Source organism: Scomber japonicus, chromosome 23, assembly GCF_027409825.1.
Source record: "Scomber japonicus isolate fScoJap1 chromosome 23, fScoJap1.pri, whole genome shotgun sequence".
NCBI classification, from domain to species: Eukaryota; Metazoa; Chordata; class Actinopteri; order Scombriformes; family Scombridae; genus Scomber; species Scomber japonicus.
In genome coordinates, this window is record NC_070600.1 from 8,249,022 (window position 1) to 8,269,135 (window position 20,114).

At 37.6% G+C, this 20,114-nt stretch overlaps 1 protein-coding gene across 1 annotated transcript in view; it reads right to left on the minus strand.

The window, feature by feature from the left end:
• Nucleotides 1-14,066: 14,066 nt before the first annotated feature.
• LOC128353292 (synapsin-3-like) overlaps nucleotides 14,067-20,114 on the minus strand; it is a 95,905-nt gene continuing 89,857 nt past the window's right edge. Inside the window, exons 10-13 of the mRNA XM_053313983.1 lie at nucleotides 15,644-15,775; nucleotides 14,671-14,689; nucleotides 14,406-14,562; nucleotides 14,067-14,190 (exon numbers count right to left, since the gene is read on the minus strand). Coding sequence (XP_053169958.1) covers nucleotides 14,067-14,190; nucleotides 14,406-14,562; nucleotides 14,671-14,689; nucleotides 15,644-15,775 — 432 coding nt within the window. The remainder of the gene's footprint in view (nucleotides 14,191-14,405; nucleotides 14,563-14,670; nucleotides 14,690-15,643; nucleotides 15,776-20,114) is intronic.

Sequence of the window (20,114 nt, forward strand, 5' to 3'; positions counted from 1 at the left end):
AAATCAAATCATATCATATCAAATCATATCATATCATACAGTATATCAAATCATATCATATCATATCATATCATATCATATCATACAGTATCATATCACTCTGTAAAGGTTTTACACACAAACTAATGAGCTTAAAAGTAGCATATCTTATTGAAATAACTCATATAGTATCTAGAACATATATGTTATGGCATATTTCATCTTTATTGGTCACAGGGTCTCACTATTTGGTCCACAGAACTTCTCAATTATGACTAATATGGCAGGAAATTTGTTGCGATTATTCATGGTCCCCAGGGGAAGATTTAGCAACGCTTTTTAATGAATCAGAATTTTTCCAAAGAAGTTTCCTGGAAAGACTAAAGAGACTAATAATGAGATAAATAGGAATTTCCCTGAAAGAAAAGCTTCATTTAAACCTAAGCTAATATTAATTCCTTAATCACTTATTAGTGGAAACTTGTTCCTACATATGTTGAACTTTATACTTGCCTGTAGAGATTTTCATATTTTTGCATGTTCAGCTGACATGCTGGTCACTGGCTTGTGATCCTAGTAATTATCTGTTGTACTAATTGATTTGGAAGTGTACCAACTGGACACTGTCCCAGTTTTCCCTAAAAACAAAATTGGAATTTTGAGACGCATGATTTCTTAAGAGTTTGTTAGCCCCATGACCTTTCCTGCAGGGCCACCATAAGGTTAAAACTTTCACTCACATATACGAGATAGCAAACTTCCATTTAAGTTCACTGAGATCGTTCATGCTCATCTGAGGATGAACCATGTATTCTTTTACACTCACCCTCAACTTTGAAATTCAGTTTTTGTGAACATATTCCTGTTTTCAAGCAGATAAATCCCTATGACCAAAACCTCACTAAATGTTGTTTACTATGGATTTTCTCCCCAAAACTGATAAACAGCGCTACAATACAGTAATGCCAGTACAGTCTTAAAACCATTTATGGTTTGAAATGTCAAATACTGCAATATACAAGTCGTTTATATTTATAGTTAGAGTGGTCATCTAAATATATGCAATGTATAAGGTATTTAAAAAGGTAAACACAACATGAGCTGTGGAGAATCTCTTTTAAATCCACATCCAGAGTGCTGTCAAAAACAACACATTTATCTTGTTAACCCATGGCTGCACCTTGCCCTGCAGACATGTTCGGTTTTATGTGTTGATGTATAGAGATATCCATCTCTGAGATTTCTGCCGCTGTGTCAATAAAATGGGGGTGGGTGGAATTCAGCTGCAGAGTTTTTATCAATTTCATTCAACTACTTTCCCTTAAATAGAAATAGTACCTATGAAAGATGTTAAAAGCTAGGTCTGTGTATTATCCTGAGGACAAAAGTAACTCTTCAGTGCCTTCAGAACAACAAACAAAATTTCAGTGCCATCCATTGTGTGCAAAAACTGTCATAATCTCTGCAGATGAAATCAAAGCTATCTTCATGGCTGGATATACTGAAGGGGGGGCTGTGAGAAAATGTGTTTTTTGTGAGTTGGATGACCTGACCCTTTAAACAAATCCACTCTTCATCTTTTTCTCCCTATCTGATTGCCCATTTATCTGATACTTTTGAGTGAACGCTTTCAGGAAATACATCACGAAATACAAACAGGAAAATACATCACGTTAACGACAGAAAATGCTGGGTATCTAACTTCCACATTAAGAATCTCTTTAAGTGAACATCTTTGCATTACAAAGACAAGAGACTGAAATGTGGAAATCAAAGGAGAGGATTTCCATCTCCCCATCTCGCTCGATCCTTCTGCGCGCTATGAAGCATTGCAGTTTCCATGACAACCAAGGCCTTTCCTTGTTTTACAGATACTCACTATGGTGACCAAGGTGTTGTTGTACAGTAGAAGGGAAACGACACAAACACACACACTCACTCTCACAAGTGTGTTAATACAGTGCACTGACATGCACCCACCCACACATATTGTATGTACACTCACGCACACATGTACACATACACACTCGCTCTGGTGCATGCTGAGACCTTCAAAGTTTGAAATATAAAATGAGCTGAATAAAAGAGTGAAGCTTAACTTTAGAGGTGCCACTACACTCTTCAAAATCAATTTTCCCTTTCCTGAGGGCTGTATAGTCATACACTCATACCTTCAGTATGAAACATCAGCTTCCACAAGAAAATGAATGGTCATCAGAAGGAAACACACCACAGAGAAACAATGACAGAAGCTTTCATAGCATCTAAAAGTGAATCTGGTGTCAACTTTGTTCTTCTGCAACAGCTGAGATACTACAATATCCACAATCCTACAGCAGAATGCAACTGTTATCTTGATGGCCCATGACTTTGAGCCACATGTTGTACCTGCAGATGGATCACAGTAGTAAAGTACACCCTTAAGTGTTTTTATTGTGTTTCAGTTTATTTCGTTTTTTGTTGGTTAGGAACATGAAAACCTCCTGCATCTGGTAATTGTACACATTTACTTGGACAACTTCATCCAGCTAAAATTAACTGAGGAGACGACGTGTTGACAAGTTGAAAATGAATTTGGGTGATAAATTTGAGTTAATTGCAGGGCTGTAGTGTGAAGAGACCAGAGCTGGAGTTTCTGCAAAGTTCTGACATGAGTTTGAAACTGAGCTGACACACAGACACACACTGTCAGAGTAACCATTTTTAGCAAGCGTACAGCCAGTATAGTGGTATTGTTGGTGCAATGGCTGTTAAGGACACATCAGCACAGACTAAAAGGACAGTCAGACAGTCAAGTAGCCAAATTAGTGAAAATTGGCTTCACTTTCTGTCGGAACCTAAGGTTAAGCACCATAGTTGTTGTAGGAACTTACAAAAACGATGTCAGAGCATTAATGTCACCAACATCAAGAAAAAGCTTTATGAAGCTTTTTATCTAGAAAGCCATGATCTCCATCATGGGAGATCTTAATCATTGCAGCATGGCCAGGATTTGAACAGTTTATTAAATATGGCACCAGGAAGAATATGACTCTATGGTTATGTAAAACAAGCATACATAGCTAAACCACCCCTGTGTAATTCTGACCATAACACTGTTCACCTGACATACAGCCCTTAAGAGCAGTAAACTCCTGGTTAAATATATCAATGCATTGACAGATTACAGCATAGAAACACTGAAAGGTTGATTTTTATGCAGCTTGACAACACCAAAGAAGTTACCACAGAACATTCAGTGTTGACACTGTGATCAATGGTCAATAAAAGACTACCCAGACAACACATCTTACATCACAGAGGTGAAGGACTGTGTTAACAGAAAAAAAACATCCTTTAAGACCGATGACCACCTACAACAAAAAACTGTACAAATGGAGTTGAAGCAAAGGAACACCACAGGGAGACGATAGATGATGACCCCCCAAACTATGAACTCTAAAAAACTATGAGACCTCATGAGAACAGCCACCAACATGACACCCACAAAGAAATCTTTGTATGTTGTAGATGAACTGGCCACAGCAGTGGTTTCTGTACAATTCTGATTTCTTTGCTGAATATGACATGGTGCTATTGCTATTGAAGATACTAAAAGGGTACAGGATCCTATACCTGTCAAGAAGGTCCTTGACAGGTATAGGATCAGTATCAACAAGGCCAAAGGTCCAGATGGTACCTCTTCTTCAAGAACGTGCAGATGTATTGACACCCATCTCGTGCCCCATTTTCCAGACGTCACTAGATTCTCACACTATATCAACACAATTGAAAAAGACAATCATCACATCTGTCCCTAAGAAACCCTGTCCACAGGAGAATAATGATTTAGACCTTTTGTTCTAATCTAATTGTGATGAAGTGTATGGAGAAACTACAGTAGGACCTAGGCCCACAGCTACTGTAAATCCCTACCAGTTTGCATACAGCACCAGAGAGGGACTGAATATGCAACAGTATGGTACACTTACTGAGTAAACACCTTGAGAATCCTGGCGCCTATCCTAGATTGTAGACTTCTGCCCAGCCTTTCATACCCTCACAGCCTCATGTACTCCTGAAAACACTCCTTCACTATTAAGTGGTACCACTCATTTCTAACCCCAGTGCACAGCTAAAAGCCCAGATTACCAGCCAACAAAGAGAGCTGTAAAACCCATGGGAGAGTGAGGCAGCATCAATACACTCCATTCTGTCTTTGATAAAACAATCATCAGACAGGCCCAAGAAAATATTTCATACCTCACTTGGTCTTCCACCTTGAGTACCAGCTTCTTCCCTCAGGCAGATGCGTCATAGTCCCCCAATGCAGGCTCAATTGCTTTAAGAACTCCTTTGTCCCTCTGCCCATCAAAGCCCTAAATGGCAAGCTCATCAGAGGCTGTAACCTCTATAACGTTGTACACTTTATGATGACTCACTGTTGATCAAGCTGCTTTACTCTTACTGCACATATTAGGAACACTATTATGATGACTATTAGGTGCGTTGTACGATGAGCAATTTGTTGGTTGAGTCTGTCCATGTACCCTAGGTATTGTATGTGTGGATGTGTATGTATATGGGTGACAGTCTGTATATGAACCCAATGTATGCACTATGGGAGCAATTTGGGGTATACAGCAGATATTGTAAATATAAAAGAAAAATGTCCTTCAGGACAATAAAATTTATCTTATTAAGAAATGTTTGTCAAATTACAGTATTGTCAGTACTATTATTCAGAGTAACACACCAGTGTACCAAATATAAAAGATTACATATAAAATATACAAAATATCATAATCCAGTTTAATGTGTCAAATTGCTACTAAGCAAATCTGCAGTTTGATTAGAATAAACCATACTCAAATCACTCAAAATGTCTCAAATATAATGTTATGTTCATATGGTAAAACATCAGATATATTGCTGTTACAGATAATTTAAAGCAATGATGAAGCATTTAATCAAAATGTGTATAAACAGTCTAAATCATTGCTCATGAACACTGATTTAATATAATGTCCAAATGAGGAAGGATATGAAGAAAGATGGGTTTTGTTTGGAAGCACAATGCCCCCTACTGGTTTAATTCATTTAACTTACTGTAGGAGTGATTTCTAACTGTTTCAGCCCCTCCAGGATGATTTTCCTTTTTCTCAGAACATATTTATTTAGTTCTGTTCTCTGTGGAAACGGACTATCACAGAGCTGCAGGCAGGCAGGGACCTGCGGCAGATGAGAGATTTGACATTCCACCTTGAGAATGCAAGAAATCACACTGGCAGCAGATTACCATCAGGCAGTCGGGGGTCTGGTATGCAACGCATGTCTCAGTTTGGGAAACAAATGTGAACTGCAGGACAAAGTGTGAGGAAGTGTAGAAGGTTTAGTCTGTCGTAGAGAGAGTAGGGTCAGAAGTCAACTGATGTGAGATTTACTGCCAGTTCTCTTTTCTGCTTATTTACATTCAGCCCTGACCCTGTTTACTTAGACTGTTTAATCTCTTTTAGGGATTCAATTTACATATATGAGGGGAATGTGTGCTAGTAAATTGTATTAAACTGATTGAAGTTGATAAGATTAAGATAAGACCAGTTCCCGGAGAGGCATAATTTCATATTTTGTAATACTGTATAACATCAGTGGGTAAATCAACTGCTCTTGAAGATAGTCTGGGTGGTCTTCAGTACACACTGTACTGTTCAAGCTGTGATGTTTTCAGTCTTAACAAAGCAGTATTTTTATTCAGCTTGTCATCACTGTGTTCTTAGGGAGATATCTTAGAGACCAACTGGAAAAACAACAAATCTGAAAGGAGGCAAACAGAGGGAACCGGTGGAGCTTTGATTCACTGACTTGTTTTCTTTAGGTTTAGTGTGATGGATTACTACAGATTATCATAAATCACCTTTTCATATGTTACAGTTAACTGAACTTAAACTATAGTTATATTATATATATTGTAGTTTTAGAATAGGTTGTCTGTCATAAAAGTACCTCTCTCTGATGATGTCATTTTAAAGGGTTTATTCACTTCAATTAACATCTTTAAAAGCAATGGGTTTATATAATATATAATGCATTAATAAAAATAACTTTTGGGTTGCCACATTATGGAAAATCCTCCTCCAGCATAAAACTTGCATTATCATTTTAGCTTTTTGGTTAATCATGAAACCCCTCCAAGGTCTACAGGATATCTGGACAGACCTTTTAACATTTACAACTGCAGACTTAAGGGGTTATTATAACAACCTGTTATTCATGATTTGTCAAGATTTGTAATTGCAGAGTGCCTTTTGTTGTCTTTTTAGAAACTAAAAAACTGAAGACGCTGTCATGGAATATTTCATAACATATGATGATGAACTACAAAGCAAGTTTGATCACAGAGGGTGGTTTTCCACAACCTGGCAATCCAACTTTTTTTTAATTCATGGCTTAAAATGCAATTTAGTAAACAATGACTGACCATTAATGAAGCCATCAATTAATTGTGTATGTGAGGTACAGTCTTGTGACGTAAGATGACAGTGTGGTGTCTTAGAGTGGACACAGATTTGGACTGTAGCAGTACAGTATGTATGTGTTCAAATACTTGGTTTGGTTATTGTGCTATATATTAGACCTTTTACTAATGTTCTAATATATCTGGCCGATGCTGCTCTTTTTACCATATTTACACTGCACACAAAAACTGCACATTTAAAGCTACACTAATCAATATTTTCATATAAATAATTGATAAAATGACTATGTGTAATGTGAACGTGGTTGTTTGCATTGACTAACCCACAGATAATTATGACACCTCTGCTCTATGGAGTGCTTTACCATTTTTTAGCTCATTGGTTTGGTTTTATTGCTCACAAGCAAACTGTAATGGATCACTCTACTCCTATCCAACAACAGCAGGCAGTTGAACACACTGATAAAACCACCTGCCAAGTGCCAAATGGCTGACAGACAAACTTAGCAACTAGCTGGTGAACCTATTGGCACATCAAGCAGCTAAAGAGCCAGATATATCTCTCAGGAGCCAGTGGAGACCAGAAGAGCTAAAAGGTGAGTTAATACCTGATTGTCACAAACACAGCTGAATACTAATTTTATATCTGCTGGATGTGTAAAGAAGCAACTGTTTGCTGACATATACACCATATCAACTTTAAAAGGTAATATTACTGAATGTCAGTGTTGTGTTTACAGCTTGTACCAATTAAATCAGTTGGTGCAGCATTAAAATATATTTACTGATTATGATGTCAAAAAAAGAATATCTCTCATCTCTATGAATACCACATCTCTTCCAAACTTCAACTCATTTTCTGCTTGAAGTACTGTATTCTATTTTGGAAATAACTGAACGTTTCAGCTTGACAGGCACATTCAGACTTGAGGTAGTCTCAGAAATATCTGAGTGATGATGCCATTATTTGAAGAGTAATAATGTGTGCGCGTGTGTGCAGTGACATATTCATGACTGAATGTGTTTCATATTACCTCTGTAGCATTAGCACTTAACACAATTCATTTCAAAGCTTGACGTGCAGTGGGAAGCGGATGAAAGGAGGCACTGGAGTCTAGCAGGTTTCCCTCTCTGTGGCCTTGTGTTGCCAGTCAGCTTTTAGCACCCTGAGCTCTGTGCCAAGAGGTATAAAATACGGTAGTAATCCAAGATGAAGGGATTTGGGGATTATCACTACATACTCTGAAAGTTGCGTATTTACAACAGGACTTTTAAAAAGTAGGGTAATAGCCAGGACTTCTCTTGCAGTGACCATAAATGGAGAAAAACATTCAAATCTGCCCATGTGGAGCTCACTGGATGACTTGTGAAACAGGAATGCAAATCCAGGTATAATAAAAGTTGTCACCTTTAATAACAGAAATCTTGATTTTTCAGACAAAAGAACAAATGTACAGAAAACTAAATAATATTCATACAGAAACACATGAGATGCATCACACTTCTCACAAATAAGCAGCCAGACATTAAGATCACATGACGACCAAATTTACACACCTGAGGCACACAAGAGGGGTTGGTTTTCATGCCACATTTACACCAATATACAGAAGTAACGTTAATACACTTAAAGTACCACACAATACCAACCACCATTCAGCAGAGAGAAAGGGACACACTGGACTGAAAGATCAGCGACTAAACCCGTGCAATGACAGTATTTCTCTCATTTACAAACGCCACATTTAAAGTGGACTAGGTTTCCTTGCAGTAGTAGCTGTATTTAATGGCAAGTCTCTATGGCTGCATATTGAATTCACTTTTTCAGCTCAACACACCCGAAATTGAGCCTGATGACTCAACCGTGTCACAATCAAAAGAAAATCAAAACGTGAAACATAGCAGAGTATTGCCTTTTCCAAGTAATACATTAGATTAGATAGAAATCATTTATTAAAAGAAAAGACGGGGATGAAGTGATGAAACTCAGTCTCCAATTTTGTGAAATGAGCACAAACGATAGTGTCTGTGAGGTCAGCTGGCGGTTTTGGTAATCTGGGAGTTATTTAAATTCAGGGAGGAAGCCTGAGAAACTGAAGCTGTGATATGCTGAGACGCCTGTATATCAAGCAAAAGATCTTAAAACATCTCTCTTAGGCCTAATTATTATCTTAAGAGGAAAATTCTTTTCAAAAGTGGTCTAATTCCTTCTAGTTGGTGGTGCCAAAAAGGAAATAACAAAAAGTGAAGACCAGGGCCAGATTAGCATGGTTGGAGGTCTGGGGCAAAAATGAGTGGTGGGCCCCAAATGGCCCCCTGTTCCTTAAACTCTTAAAGGTATGTATTGCCTGTGTGTCTTGCTGCTTTTAAGGTACACTGTATATCAGAGGCTGCAAATGGCATAACAATACAATTATTTATCGGGCCCTTCATGAATATTAATACATCAATAAAAGGCTAATATAGCAAATCTCAATAGATAATCTAACATCTGGCTATTGATTAAACATCTTTAAATTGACATCAAATCATGTTTGGTCACTTTGGACAGTGAATGTTATTATATTTAGGAAATGCACCATGTCCAATAAGCACAACATAAATTCAAATGATAAAGGTAGAACATTACATTTTTAGATTATCATCACTTCAAATAGTATCGTGCTGGAGTTGTGCACATTATAAAAATGATTCTCTCTTTTTTAAGTCCAATGTTAGGATGAACAAAGTTATTTGTGCATTAAGTTGAAAGTAAATGAACGACCACTTACAGTACAGTACGGTACATTACAGTGATCCTGGGGGCCTTTGGGGGCTCTGAGGGTCTGGGAAGCTGGGGCAACCAAATCTTAAAGGAAAAAGCTTTAAAAATAAAGGTGAGATCTCAGTGATGCAATGTCTTGGTGGTTACTTTGAAAATGATAATTTCATTGGGGGAGGGGGTGTCCTAAGGTTATGTTTGAGTGTTTATACAGTGGTTTTTGTCACATGCAAAGTTCACAGAGCCTCAACTCCCATCTTTAAAGTCCTCTCATATTGACATCACAGACATTACATTTTTGTTTCTCCTGTTAAGGGAGCAGATTGCTCTCACTTTTTAATGCACATTTCATATCAGTTTCAATTAAAAACACTGCTCATTTCACAAGATTTATTCCAGTACTACCACTCTGAAGTCAGTCTCTGCGGAGCACTGCTGAACTTGAGGTAGTTACTAAACTTTGCAGCTCTATTCCAATTTAGTTAAATCCAAAAAATAAATAAATAAATATTGTGTGTTAAGCTGTAGCAGCTGAATAAGAGACTTTGTCTGGCCTTAAATGCAAAAGAAGCAGGTCATCATCTAACATGTGGTCATCGATAATAATCTGACCAAAAGAGATAAGCATATATGTATGACATCAGCTTGATCCCAACTGTCAAACACAAAGAGCGATAAATCTAAGAAAACTGACATCAAAGTTTATCTTTCATCCTGACAGAGGTACCAGTAACAGAAAATTAGACCACGTGGTTATATATCAGTTACTGCTATGTGCCTCTGTAAGACAGGACAGGCCACCTCTTTAAAGTTATCGGACACAGTGATTTAAGTTAATATGTCAGTTTATCAGCGACGTCACAGCCATTATTGCGTGGCACATAAGGGATAGTGAATCCTTATGGTTGGATTATGGCTTATCACACTGCAGTATTAGATACTAAGTGGTAGGCATCTTTACAGCAAAGACAAAACAATAAGTTTGAACCTTAAGGGGTCTTACAATGATATGCAGATTTGGTCCATTTTAACACAGTGCCAAAGGTGATGAACTAGTTGCAAAAGTGCTCAATGACGTGACACTGATTCAAAGTGAAAGCTGACTGCAAATCAGAATATTACAAACAATCCTCTGAGGCAGAGCTATAACAACCAATGACTGGTTTCTGGTTTGATGGAGCAAAAGAATCACAGTTTTGGCAAAGAAGGAACATATTACTGGCACAGCCTTCATGATGGAAGTGTTGTGATTCTGTGGCTCCAAAAATTGAGAATAAATGCAACCAATCTGATAATTTCTGCCTGAAGAGCAACAGTTAGTAGTAAAAATACAATCCAAATCATTTCTTAATGTGGTTAATGTTACAATAAGCACTATAGTGTATATTTGTGAAGCTAACACTCTATTAGCACTGTGAACAAACAATATTAAAGCAACAGTAAGACATTTAGGGAAATATGTGTATCAGATTTCTGTTTAAATAAAGCTACAGCCAGCCTGCAATTAGCTTAGTTTAGCACAAAGAAAACAGGTAAAACAGCCTGAATATTTATGCCCAAGGGTTGCAAAGTTTGCCTAATGGAACCTCTAAGCCTCACTAATTAACATGTTAATCTCATTTGTGTTATCCATACTAAAAGAAAAGGGCAAAAGTAGTAAGTTGCTTGCTAATAGTGTGCTAATTAGCAAGCTTTAGATGCTGGTAGGCAGATTTGCCTTTCTATAGAGCCATGCTAGTTGTTTTCCCATTTCCAGTGTTTATGCTAAGCTAAGCTAAGGCTAACGAACTGTTGGCTGGAGCTTTTAATTTACAGAAAATGAATGTAAAGTGTCATTTAACTACTGTCAAGAAAGTGAATGCGCATATTTCCCAAAATGTTGAAGTAGTACTAAAAGTGACTGCCTGTGAGACTGAAAGGCAAAGTTTCAAGCTTCAAGGTTTTAAATCAAAATTGTGCGAAAACTTAATTATTATTAACATAATTATTGCAAATATGGGCAGCTCTTCTATATTTTGCAGTAGAATCATTATTAATCATAATGGCTAATTTACAACTGCACACACACGTATATACACACTCACACGCACACCACTATAAATGTTATACAGCTTCATGCATTTAAATTATTTTTTTTAATCTTTAAAAGGGTCCATATTATTATTATTATTATGTTTATTATTATTATTATTATTATTATTAATAATAATTTCATTACTTTAAAAAGAACTAGAAAGAACTTCTGACTTTGAATTAATGACAGGTCCATTTTAACTGCATGCCACCCAGTAGTGTATATTCATATGCCCTCTTGGTAAAAACTAACTGAGGTCATTCACTCTGACACATAATGACCCTTAAATTAAATATGTGAAAACAAAATGCAATTGAGTCTTATTCCATAATTACAGAGATGTTGATAATTTTCCATCTAAAAGAGCCATAAACTGATTGTTACACTGTGATTGTGCTCTGCACATAGATTTGAAGATGTACTCACTCTCCTGTTTTCTTTATTGGTCATTGCTGCTCCCTTATATAATATATAGTAATAGTCATTTTCTGATATGTACCTTTATGTTTCTGGTTTCTGTTTAAAGTTTCTGTTACTGTTTAAGGTTCTATGACAAAACTTAATTTGGTGCCAATTATAAACACAATGGAGATATCTATAGTTCATACATGCTGAATTTCTTTTACTGAACTGAGAGTAGTTTTGTATACAAAACTGAAAAACAGTTGTGTAAATGTATCTAAATTGATCATCATTGTCAAACTCTTGACTTAATAACAGCTAATAATGACTGAAAAAAGTGATGGCTACAACATAATGTATGCATGTCTAAATACTCAGGTGCTTAAGCAATATATAATAGATAAATAGAATTTGTTACAATTTGTAAACATGTTTTCATCAGTTAAACTATAACTGACAACAATGTAATGTCATAATGTTGAGTTGGGACTAACTAAATGTTTTTTGGAGCATCAGCTTAATGTAGCAATGTCTTTGCCTGTAAACTGTCCCCAATAAAGCACATACTGCATCATTTTAATGGGTCTGGATATGTAGTAAGTGTACTTTCCTAGAGCATTGTCTACGTTTTTGCTAGAAATTGCAACAATCCTTCCTCTATAGGAGACTTCCTTAGAAATGATTATAAAGAAATATTGGGACCCATAAAATAAAGTGTTACCATTAGCTTTTCTGTCTGTAAAGAGTACTTATGATCACAAGCTTGTGGTGGGTTTCTGTTGGGAAATACCAATTTGACTCTACAACATTCACTAAACATTTGCATGCAGTTTCAAAGCAGGATGAATATTTGAAGAGGCTGTCTGCTTTTGCTGCTACCACTGTAAATGTTGCATACACATCATTTGACCAAAAACTGAAAAGAAAGATGAACACTTTTACTCATAAGTTATCTGCAGTCTCATTAGTTGTAGAGAATAGAGTTATAGGCTGCGATGTTATACAACCAAACCTCTTCTTTCTCAGAGGAGATATAGGCGCTTTAAAAGTCTCTAAATATCATGTCTTCATTGTTTCGCCTTAGACCACAGCAGTAGTAGGTATGATACAAGTCCCCCCACAAAATAAATTGTAGTGCTATTCACAAAGCACAAACACTTAAGAAAAAGAACAACTAGAGGGGAAGATCAGAGCTGTGATGGAAGACGATGGCTGTAAGCCAGTACAGCATTTGCACCTTGTGAAATCACAAGCTCAAAGGTTAATTAGCTGTGTGATTGTTTTCTTGACCCAGTGCGTGAGGGATTTTTTTCTTTTTTTGCCGGTTTTATTAAAAAGCACTTTGGTAATGTCAGGCCAAGGTAGAGGAGTCACTACGTAAGCCAATATGTGTCTACAGCACACGGATGTCTGAGAAATGTGACTGCTGGCAAGATGCTCAGAATCGCTGGTGAGCCGTGAGGATTCAGTACATTTATCGTAAGTTAACTGGAACAGTTTAAGATAAGAATATTGCTGCAGACATGTGCAAAAAATTTAGAAGCTGCAAGTCAATTTAAATCATTTAAATGAATATACTGTATATATGTAATATGTATATTATAATATGTATATAAACAAATCAAACATGACCAGATAAAAAAACAGTTTGACTGGTTGAACAAACAGAATGCAGAATAACGACTATATCTCAAGCAGTACCAGTTAGATTATGATCATTTACTGTATTTATTTACCACTAGAAAGGACAAGCTGTTAATATTTGACTGCTGATCTTAATTTTAGGCGTCATTCACATGTTTGGGATGATGCTTTACAACTTGGCTTCACTGTGTCTGAAAATGGCTCTCCTACCATGAGCCCTTCAGTGCCATTCAATAAAATCCAGAAGGAAATATGGGTATAAGAATTGAGGTGCAGTTCCATGTTTGGAAAGATCTAATAAAAGAAAGGCTGGACAAGGCAATCAATCTGAGTAAAAACTACAGAAATTTGAGTGGGGTTTGGTTTGATTCTGACTCTGCAGTGGTCTCCTATATCTCTTCCAATCTCTTGTAAGGAAGACAAATGTCAGTTCACATGAATTTTTCTTACACCTACCGTCTGTCTGTCTGCTGATAAATCACCAGAGGAAATACAGGTGACAATTATATTTGACATCTTCAGTCTTCATCTCGGACACCTAAAATTCATTAGCCTTTCTAGTGGTAAATTTGTTTGAGAACAGCAGGTCGCACCAGGTGTTAAACTTCACAAATAGTTAGAAGGAAAGAAAAAGAACAGGAAGCTGAGGCTGTGAGGAGGAAGGAGACTCCTTAACAGATTAACCAATCAGGTTTTTCTTTTAACCCGACGACTGACAGGAAGCAGAGGCGACTAAGAGCCTCCTCAGGCTCTTAGTCGGAGAAGAGGCTGGCGAAGGACTGTCGGAGGCTGCGGATGGTCTCAGCTTTGGCCTCGTCATCAGTCACATTTCCTCGTAGCGTCTCTGTGAAGGTGTTGGTCAGAGACTGGGATTTGCTGTGTGGTAAACAGAACATTAGTTTACTTTCTGCTCTTAAAACAGGAATGTAATCTTCACTCCCAATGTTCTCTAAACTAGTGTGATGTTTTCCTGCATGTAAGTGTTGATTTAAAGGAAACTGTGTATGAGCTGACTCCTTGTCTCCATCTAGCAGCAGCATGAAGGATTACATTATCTCTGTGATATTACTGGGACTTCTGTCTGGACCTACTTTAGCTGCGGTGACTGTTTCTGAGCTCCAGGTCCAGAGGGGGCGGGGATGGGCCCGGGCTGGAAGGCCTGACTGGGTGAGGTTGTGGCTGACCGGGCTCGCTGTGGTGAACCATGGGCTGACTGGGAGGGAGAGGCAGAAGCAGAGCGATGTCCCCCTGCAGTGCAAATACACACACACACACACACACACACACACTCAGTTTCTGGACCATAACAGCAGCAGCAGCAAGTACTGTTGTAGTAATGAAGAGAGTGTGTCCTACCTCGTCTGGGCTGTGTGGTCTGTGGAGAGAAATATGTAGATATAGTTAGGACAGTGGAGGAGGTTTCAAATGTATAGCATGTACTGTTACTAATATTACTATGATATCTTAAGAAGCTTTATTTCCTGGATAAAATCTGTAACATAGAAGTAATATGGATAATTAGATATTCTGTCAGTGGTTAAGTAATACAGCCCCAGCAGGAATATTAGCAAAGGTAATTATAGTAGTTTCTATATAAAAGGCTGTAGCTGGGATTTAAAAAATACTGGACTGAGGTTATATGTCAAAGTCCCACAAACTCAAATCTTATTTTGCTGGCTGAAAAATAGTCACATTTAAGTACACTAGGTCTAGTCTAAAAATAATGAATCAGTCAAAAAACAAACAAAAAGAAAGAAAGAAAGAAAGAAAGAAAGCATTTAGTGTAGTGCTAGTAGCTGTAATTGCTATATATGTAATTGCTAATACCTATACAGTTAATTTATAAGCTGTATACATATATATATACATATATATATTATCATTCACTGCCAACTGTTTATTTTACATACTTTACATACATATCTTATTAATAAATATATTGTGCAGACTAACCACTACTACCACCTTGATTTGCATACTTCTACTTTACTGTAATACTGCACTTGATGCCTAAATTGCGCCTCTGGTTAGAAGATTAAATATTATTGACAGGCCTAGTACTGTTATTAGTAATAGTATAAGTAGAAATAGAAATTCATAGTAACAATAAAATAAATCAGTGTCTCTTGTAGGAGTTGAATAACTGCAGTTTTATTAGTATTAACGGCAGTAGAATTAGTAGTAGTTGTGTGTACCGAATGGTAATAATGTAATAGTATCAGTAATATTGATGGTAGTGTGATAAGAAGTAGCAACAGTTGCAGTTATTATAGTAGCAGTAGTTACAGCAGAAGAAGTTAAAACAGTTGTAGTAACTGTTGAAATGTACCTTAATAGAGGATGGCTGAGGTATGGAAACTCCCAGCAGCACCTGGGCCATCTTATTGATGACCAGCTCTGTGATCAGCTGTTTATCTTCCTCCACATGTTCACCAATCAGAGACATGGAGCTGTCCATCACCTACAGAGACAAAAAAACGCCAGTCAGCAAGTCATCTCCTGACAATATGCAGTGACAGGTCTTCAACTGATACTCAATACTATTCCTCCACTAGATGGCAGTGTTGTATCTTTTATCATGAGAAAAATTAGACGTAGCATGCTCACTAAGACCCTATATTATGTCAGTGATAATGGACTCAGTGGCGTCTTGCCAGTAATGATAGTTATTTTACACAGATCACATATACATGTTCTCCTATATATTGTGCAACTGTTAAGTTCAAAGGATGCATGTTATACTAAACTCTGCCGACTTTAAATACAATTTATGGCCGGATGCACTGAGCATGACACTAACTTCTCTGTTTGTTCCCATGCACTGTCATGCTCCTCAGAAAGCCCCTCATTCTGCATCTTGCCTACCACACTGTAGTGGGATCCTGTAGAAGGTTAGCACTACTCTCCAATGTTTGCTTTTTTCCCCCTTTTTTATCTCTCATAATTTTCCAACCTCTCAGCCATAAGAGTCATAAATCACATGAATCAAAGTAAAAGTGAAACTTAAGTTGTTTACTCTGTATGTGCAGCCAGAGATGAGGTATTGCTACATGAGATGGAAATGTTGCAAGTCACTGACCTATTCTCCATTTAATGTTGTAGATAAAGTGAAATGGGATATTTCAGTGCATGTCTTATCTTTGAAAGTATTATTTTCCTGTGCCACCGTCTGCAAAAGGAAGAAAAATTAGAATTTCCAGTGGGCAAATGATAAAATGTGACTCCATCTCTAAATATTATGTTTCCCTGGGCATGACTTGGAAGGGCATAGACCACATCCATTGCCACACAAATAATTAACCTAAAAAAACAAAAAAAATACAACCCAACAACTTTCCCACCACTTTAGCTCACATGCACGTACACGTGTACTGCAGAACCACAGAGCACATGGGACTTGGAGACCCGCCGTCCTCCTCCCTGAAGACCAAAACAAACAGCAGTAGAGAAGTGTGGCTTCTGGCACTGCTGGCTTAGATACAGATGCCCAGCACAGTGGATGGGGCTGATGTACCGCGCCCCGACCACAGGCTGTAAACACAGCGCCACGCATGCATGCATGTCCTGATTCTATCGTACACAATGTTTGCCAAACAGATCCCGATCACGTGCCATAGAAAGTGTGCAGGGATCCCATCGCAAACAAACAATGCACCAATTAATCTCACCAAACAGGCTTCCCTCTTCTGCCTCTTGTTGAGGTTGTTTTATAAGTGGCATCAGTTTGGTTCAATTTTAAATACTTAATTTGTCCTTTGCAGAGACTTAAGAGAGCCATAAACTTGTTGTTGCTAATGTAACACTATTAAAATGGTCTATAGCAGCTGAAAAGTTGGTCTTTGGGCTTGTTTCTCGCCACAAAACCTTTAAGGCCCACTTAAAGAACCATTTACAAAACCATTTAAAGGTCAGATGAAATTCAGTTCTGGGATTATATAGTTCTATTACTCCATCTATCATTAAAATTCTAGCCTACAGACCTCTGAATCACCTCCCACATCTGTAGTTTGGTCAACGATTCAAGTAGTGCTGGTGTTGTGCCCATTGACAGCTGTTGGTTGTCAAGTACTTCGCACAGCCAGTTACTTTCATAGCTAAATCCATGAAACGTAATGACAGAAAAATAACAAGCAGGGATGGTACTGACGCTGTACAAGAAATAACAACTCCCAGATTTCCTCATTTTTTCATGAAAAATCGTAAATGCTCCTAGCAACCGTCATTACAGCCGAATGTGCCGGCTGAAAGTGACGTAGGCGGGAAGGATACGTTACGCGCTACCTCTACTCCCAACCAAAAATTGGCTACAATGAACATGATGTCAGACTGAACTAATTAATTAAAACAAAATGGCATTTCAGTCTGAATATGATATGTAAATCCCACGCTTTTTGGTCACTGAAGGTGCCAAAGTACTTAATACACTTCCCACAGTGTATTAAAGCTACATCCAATAAAAATATGACATAGATTTTGGTTAAGACCCAGCCAGGCCATTCTTCATCAAGCCCCTCCCAGTGCAAAACTCTGCCCCAATATATTGTTTCATGTGGAAACATGGTACACCACAAAGGAAAATTAATATCTCCATTAAAACTGACCTTCAAGAATGCATGGAACAATCCAAATCTGGAGAACTGGAAGAACCCTCTGTTCTTACGTGCCAGTGTTTTTGAGCTTTTTAGGTTCATACCAATCCACACAGAACCAAAGATGCCTTTAAATCCCTTCCTTTTTTGCGTGTACCCAGTGTCTTGGCTAGGATTTGGCGGTAAGGTGGGGTGTGGCACGGTGTTTTGGCCAGATGAGTCATTACCACATGGGACTGAGCAGAGGTCTGGCAAACAACCATCAGGCCCCACTTCAAACGGCGTGTGGTGGCAAGCAGAGCCGGGATCCACCCTGCTGATTTATTAGGATACAGAGTCATCTAGCAGAAGACTGGGACTGCCACTGGCCTTTTCAGCACTGGAACACAGAGGTGTTATTCTGCACTTTTATTGAGCTGCACAGTGTTCTGTCTGGACAATGTACCCTGCAGTATGGGAAAGTTCACAAAGCACAACATGTGAAATGTGTTCATTCAAAATTATGGTGCAGTTGCGGTACAGGGATGGGCACAGAGTAATGTTTTCCTAGCAAAACAACTTGATAGCTGCATTTATACTTCTCTCTCTTGCTAGCTTGATGATTTTATGATTCATGCTGTTCCTGTATAAGTCAAATAGCTCATGATAATATTACAACGAGTCATGACTCATTCTGTCAAGTAAAATTATGTAATGGTATTAAGTCAAATCATGAAACATCATGTGTGTATTATCTTCATATTATTATTGAGTTACTTTGTTTTTCTAAAGCATTAGCAGTAAATATACACTAGGTTTCAAGGTAGGGCTCATTAGGTGACAGAATGGATGTTATTAGTTAAGTTATCGTATAACTGATTATTATTACTAATACATCAAGGAGTGGTTTAATTCAAAGAAATACACTATGTTATAAACTGATCTTATGCTCTGTGTATAAAATCTTGATTTGCAGAGTAATTGGTAAGTATAGCTGTCAAATACATGTAAGGGAGTTTGCTGTATGTCATATATATGACAATAATAATGTTCCCCTCATGTGAATTATAAACAAGTACATAAAAAAATGATGACAAAAAAAAAATGCAAGGGAGTAGAAAAAATTACTTTTGCCTCTTAAATGTAGTGGACAAGAAGTACAAAGTGGTAGAAAATGGAAATACACATGCTAAATACAAATAACTCAAAGTTCTACCACCATAATCTGAACTACATCATATTATTGTGTTTCCTTTATGTCATGTCATGTAGATTTTGATTCATACTGTTCTATTTTGTATCGTGATTTGTTATGTCATATAATGTTACATAACATCATGGCACAACAATACCCATCATATGTAAGCTATGCTAGAGGCTATTTGAGACCTAAATAGTGAAACAAGCTGAAAACATCAGAGCGTGTTAGCATTGCCATTGTTAGCAATTTAGCACATATTAGCAGGTATAATGTTTAGCATGTTGATCATATTTGTTTACTGCATGTTAACGTGTTTAAATTAGCAGTAAACACAGCGGAGGCTGATAGGAATGCCATATGTTTTGCACGTATTTGGTCATAAAAAGAAAGTAGTGAACATATTCCATTTTTGACCTATTGTTGGTGATAGATGAAAAGCTAAGGAATGACCAATGTTATGGTATGAATGTGTGTACAGAACTTCATGGCAGCAGTTGACTATGATGTATCATGATAGATCTTGTGTTATAATTGTTGGGCAATTGTTTCCTAATGTTCTGTTGCATTATATCATGTCACTGTTATGTGAAATGAGGTTATATCATCAAGTTGTGTTGTGTTGTATCATTTTATGTAATGTCACGTTGTTCATTTTCTCTCATCATGTATTGTCATATTGTCTTGTTGCCGGCATAGCCAACATGACATGCCATTCTTACTTGGTGTCATGTCATTTGTCATTAGGCCGTGCAGTGTCATGATGTTGTGGGAGATCATGTCAAGTAATGTCACAACATCCTCCACTGTCGGTAGGCTTTTTAATTGAACTGACTCAATGTCTGCTTCATGTTAATATCAGCTGCAGTGAACTGTTAATGAAGTGCCCGTGAGGACCTCATTACTTTTCATTAGGGAGAGGTGTCATGGCTGATGTCTTAGTCTGGAACAAAAAACAGATTTCCACTGTGATGGACTGGCAGTTCTTCCCTGTCGCAGTTAATTAAATTCCATCATGCTGAAGGGTGAGAGCG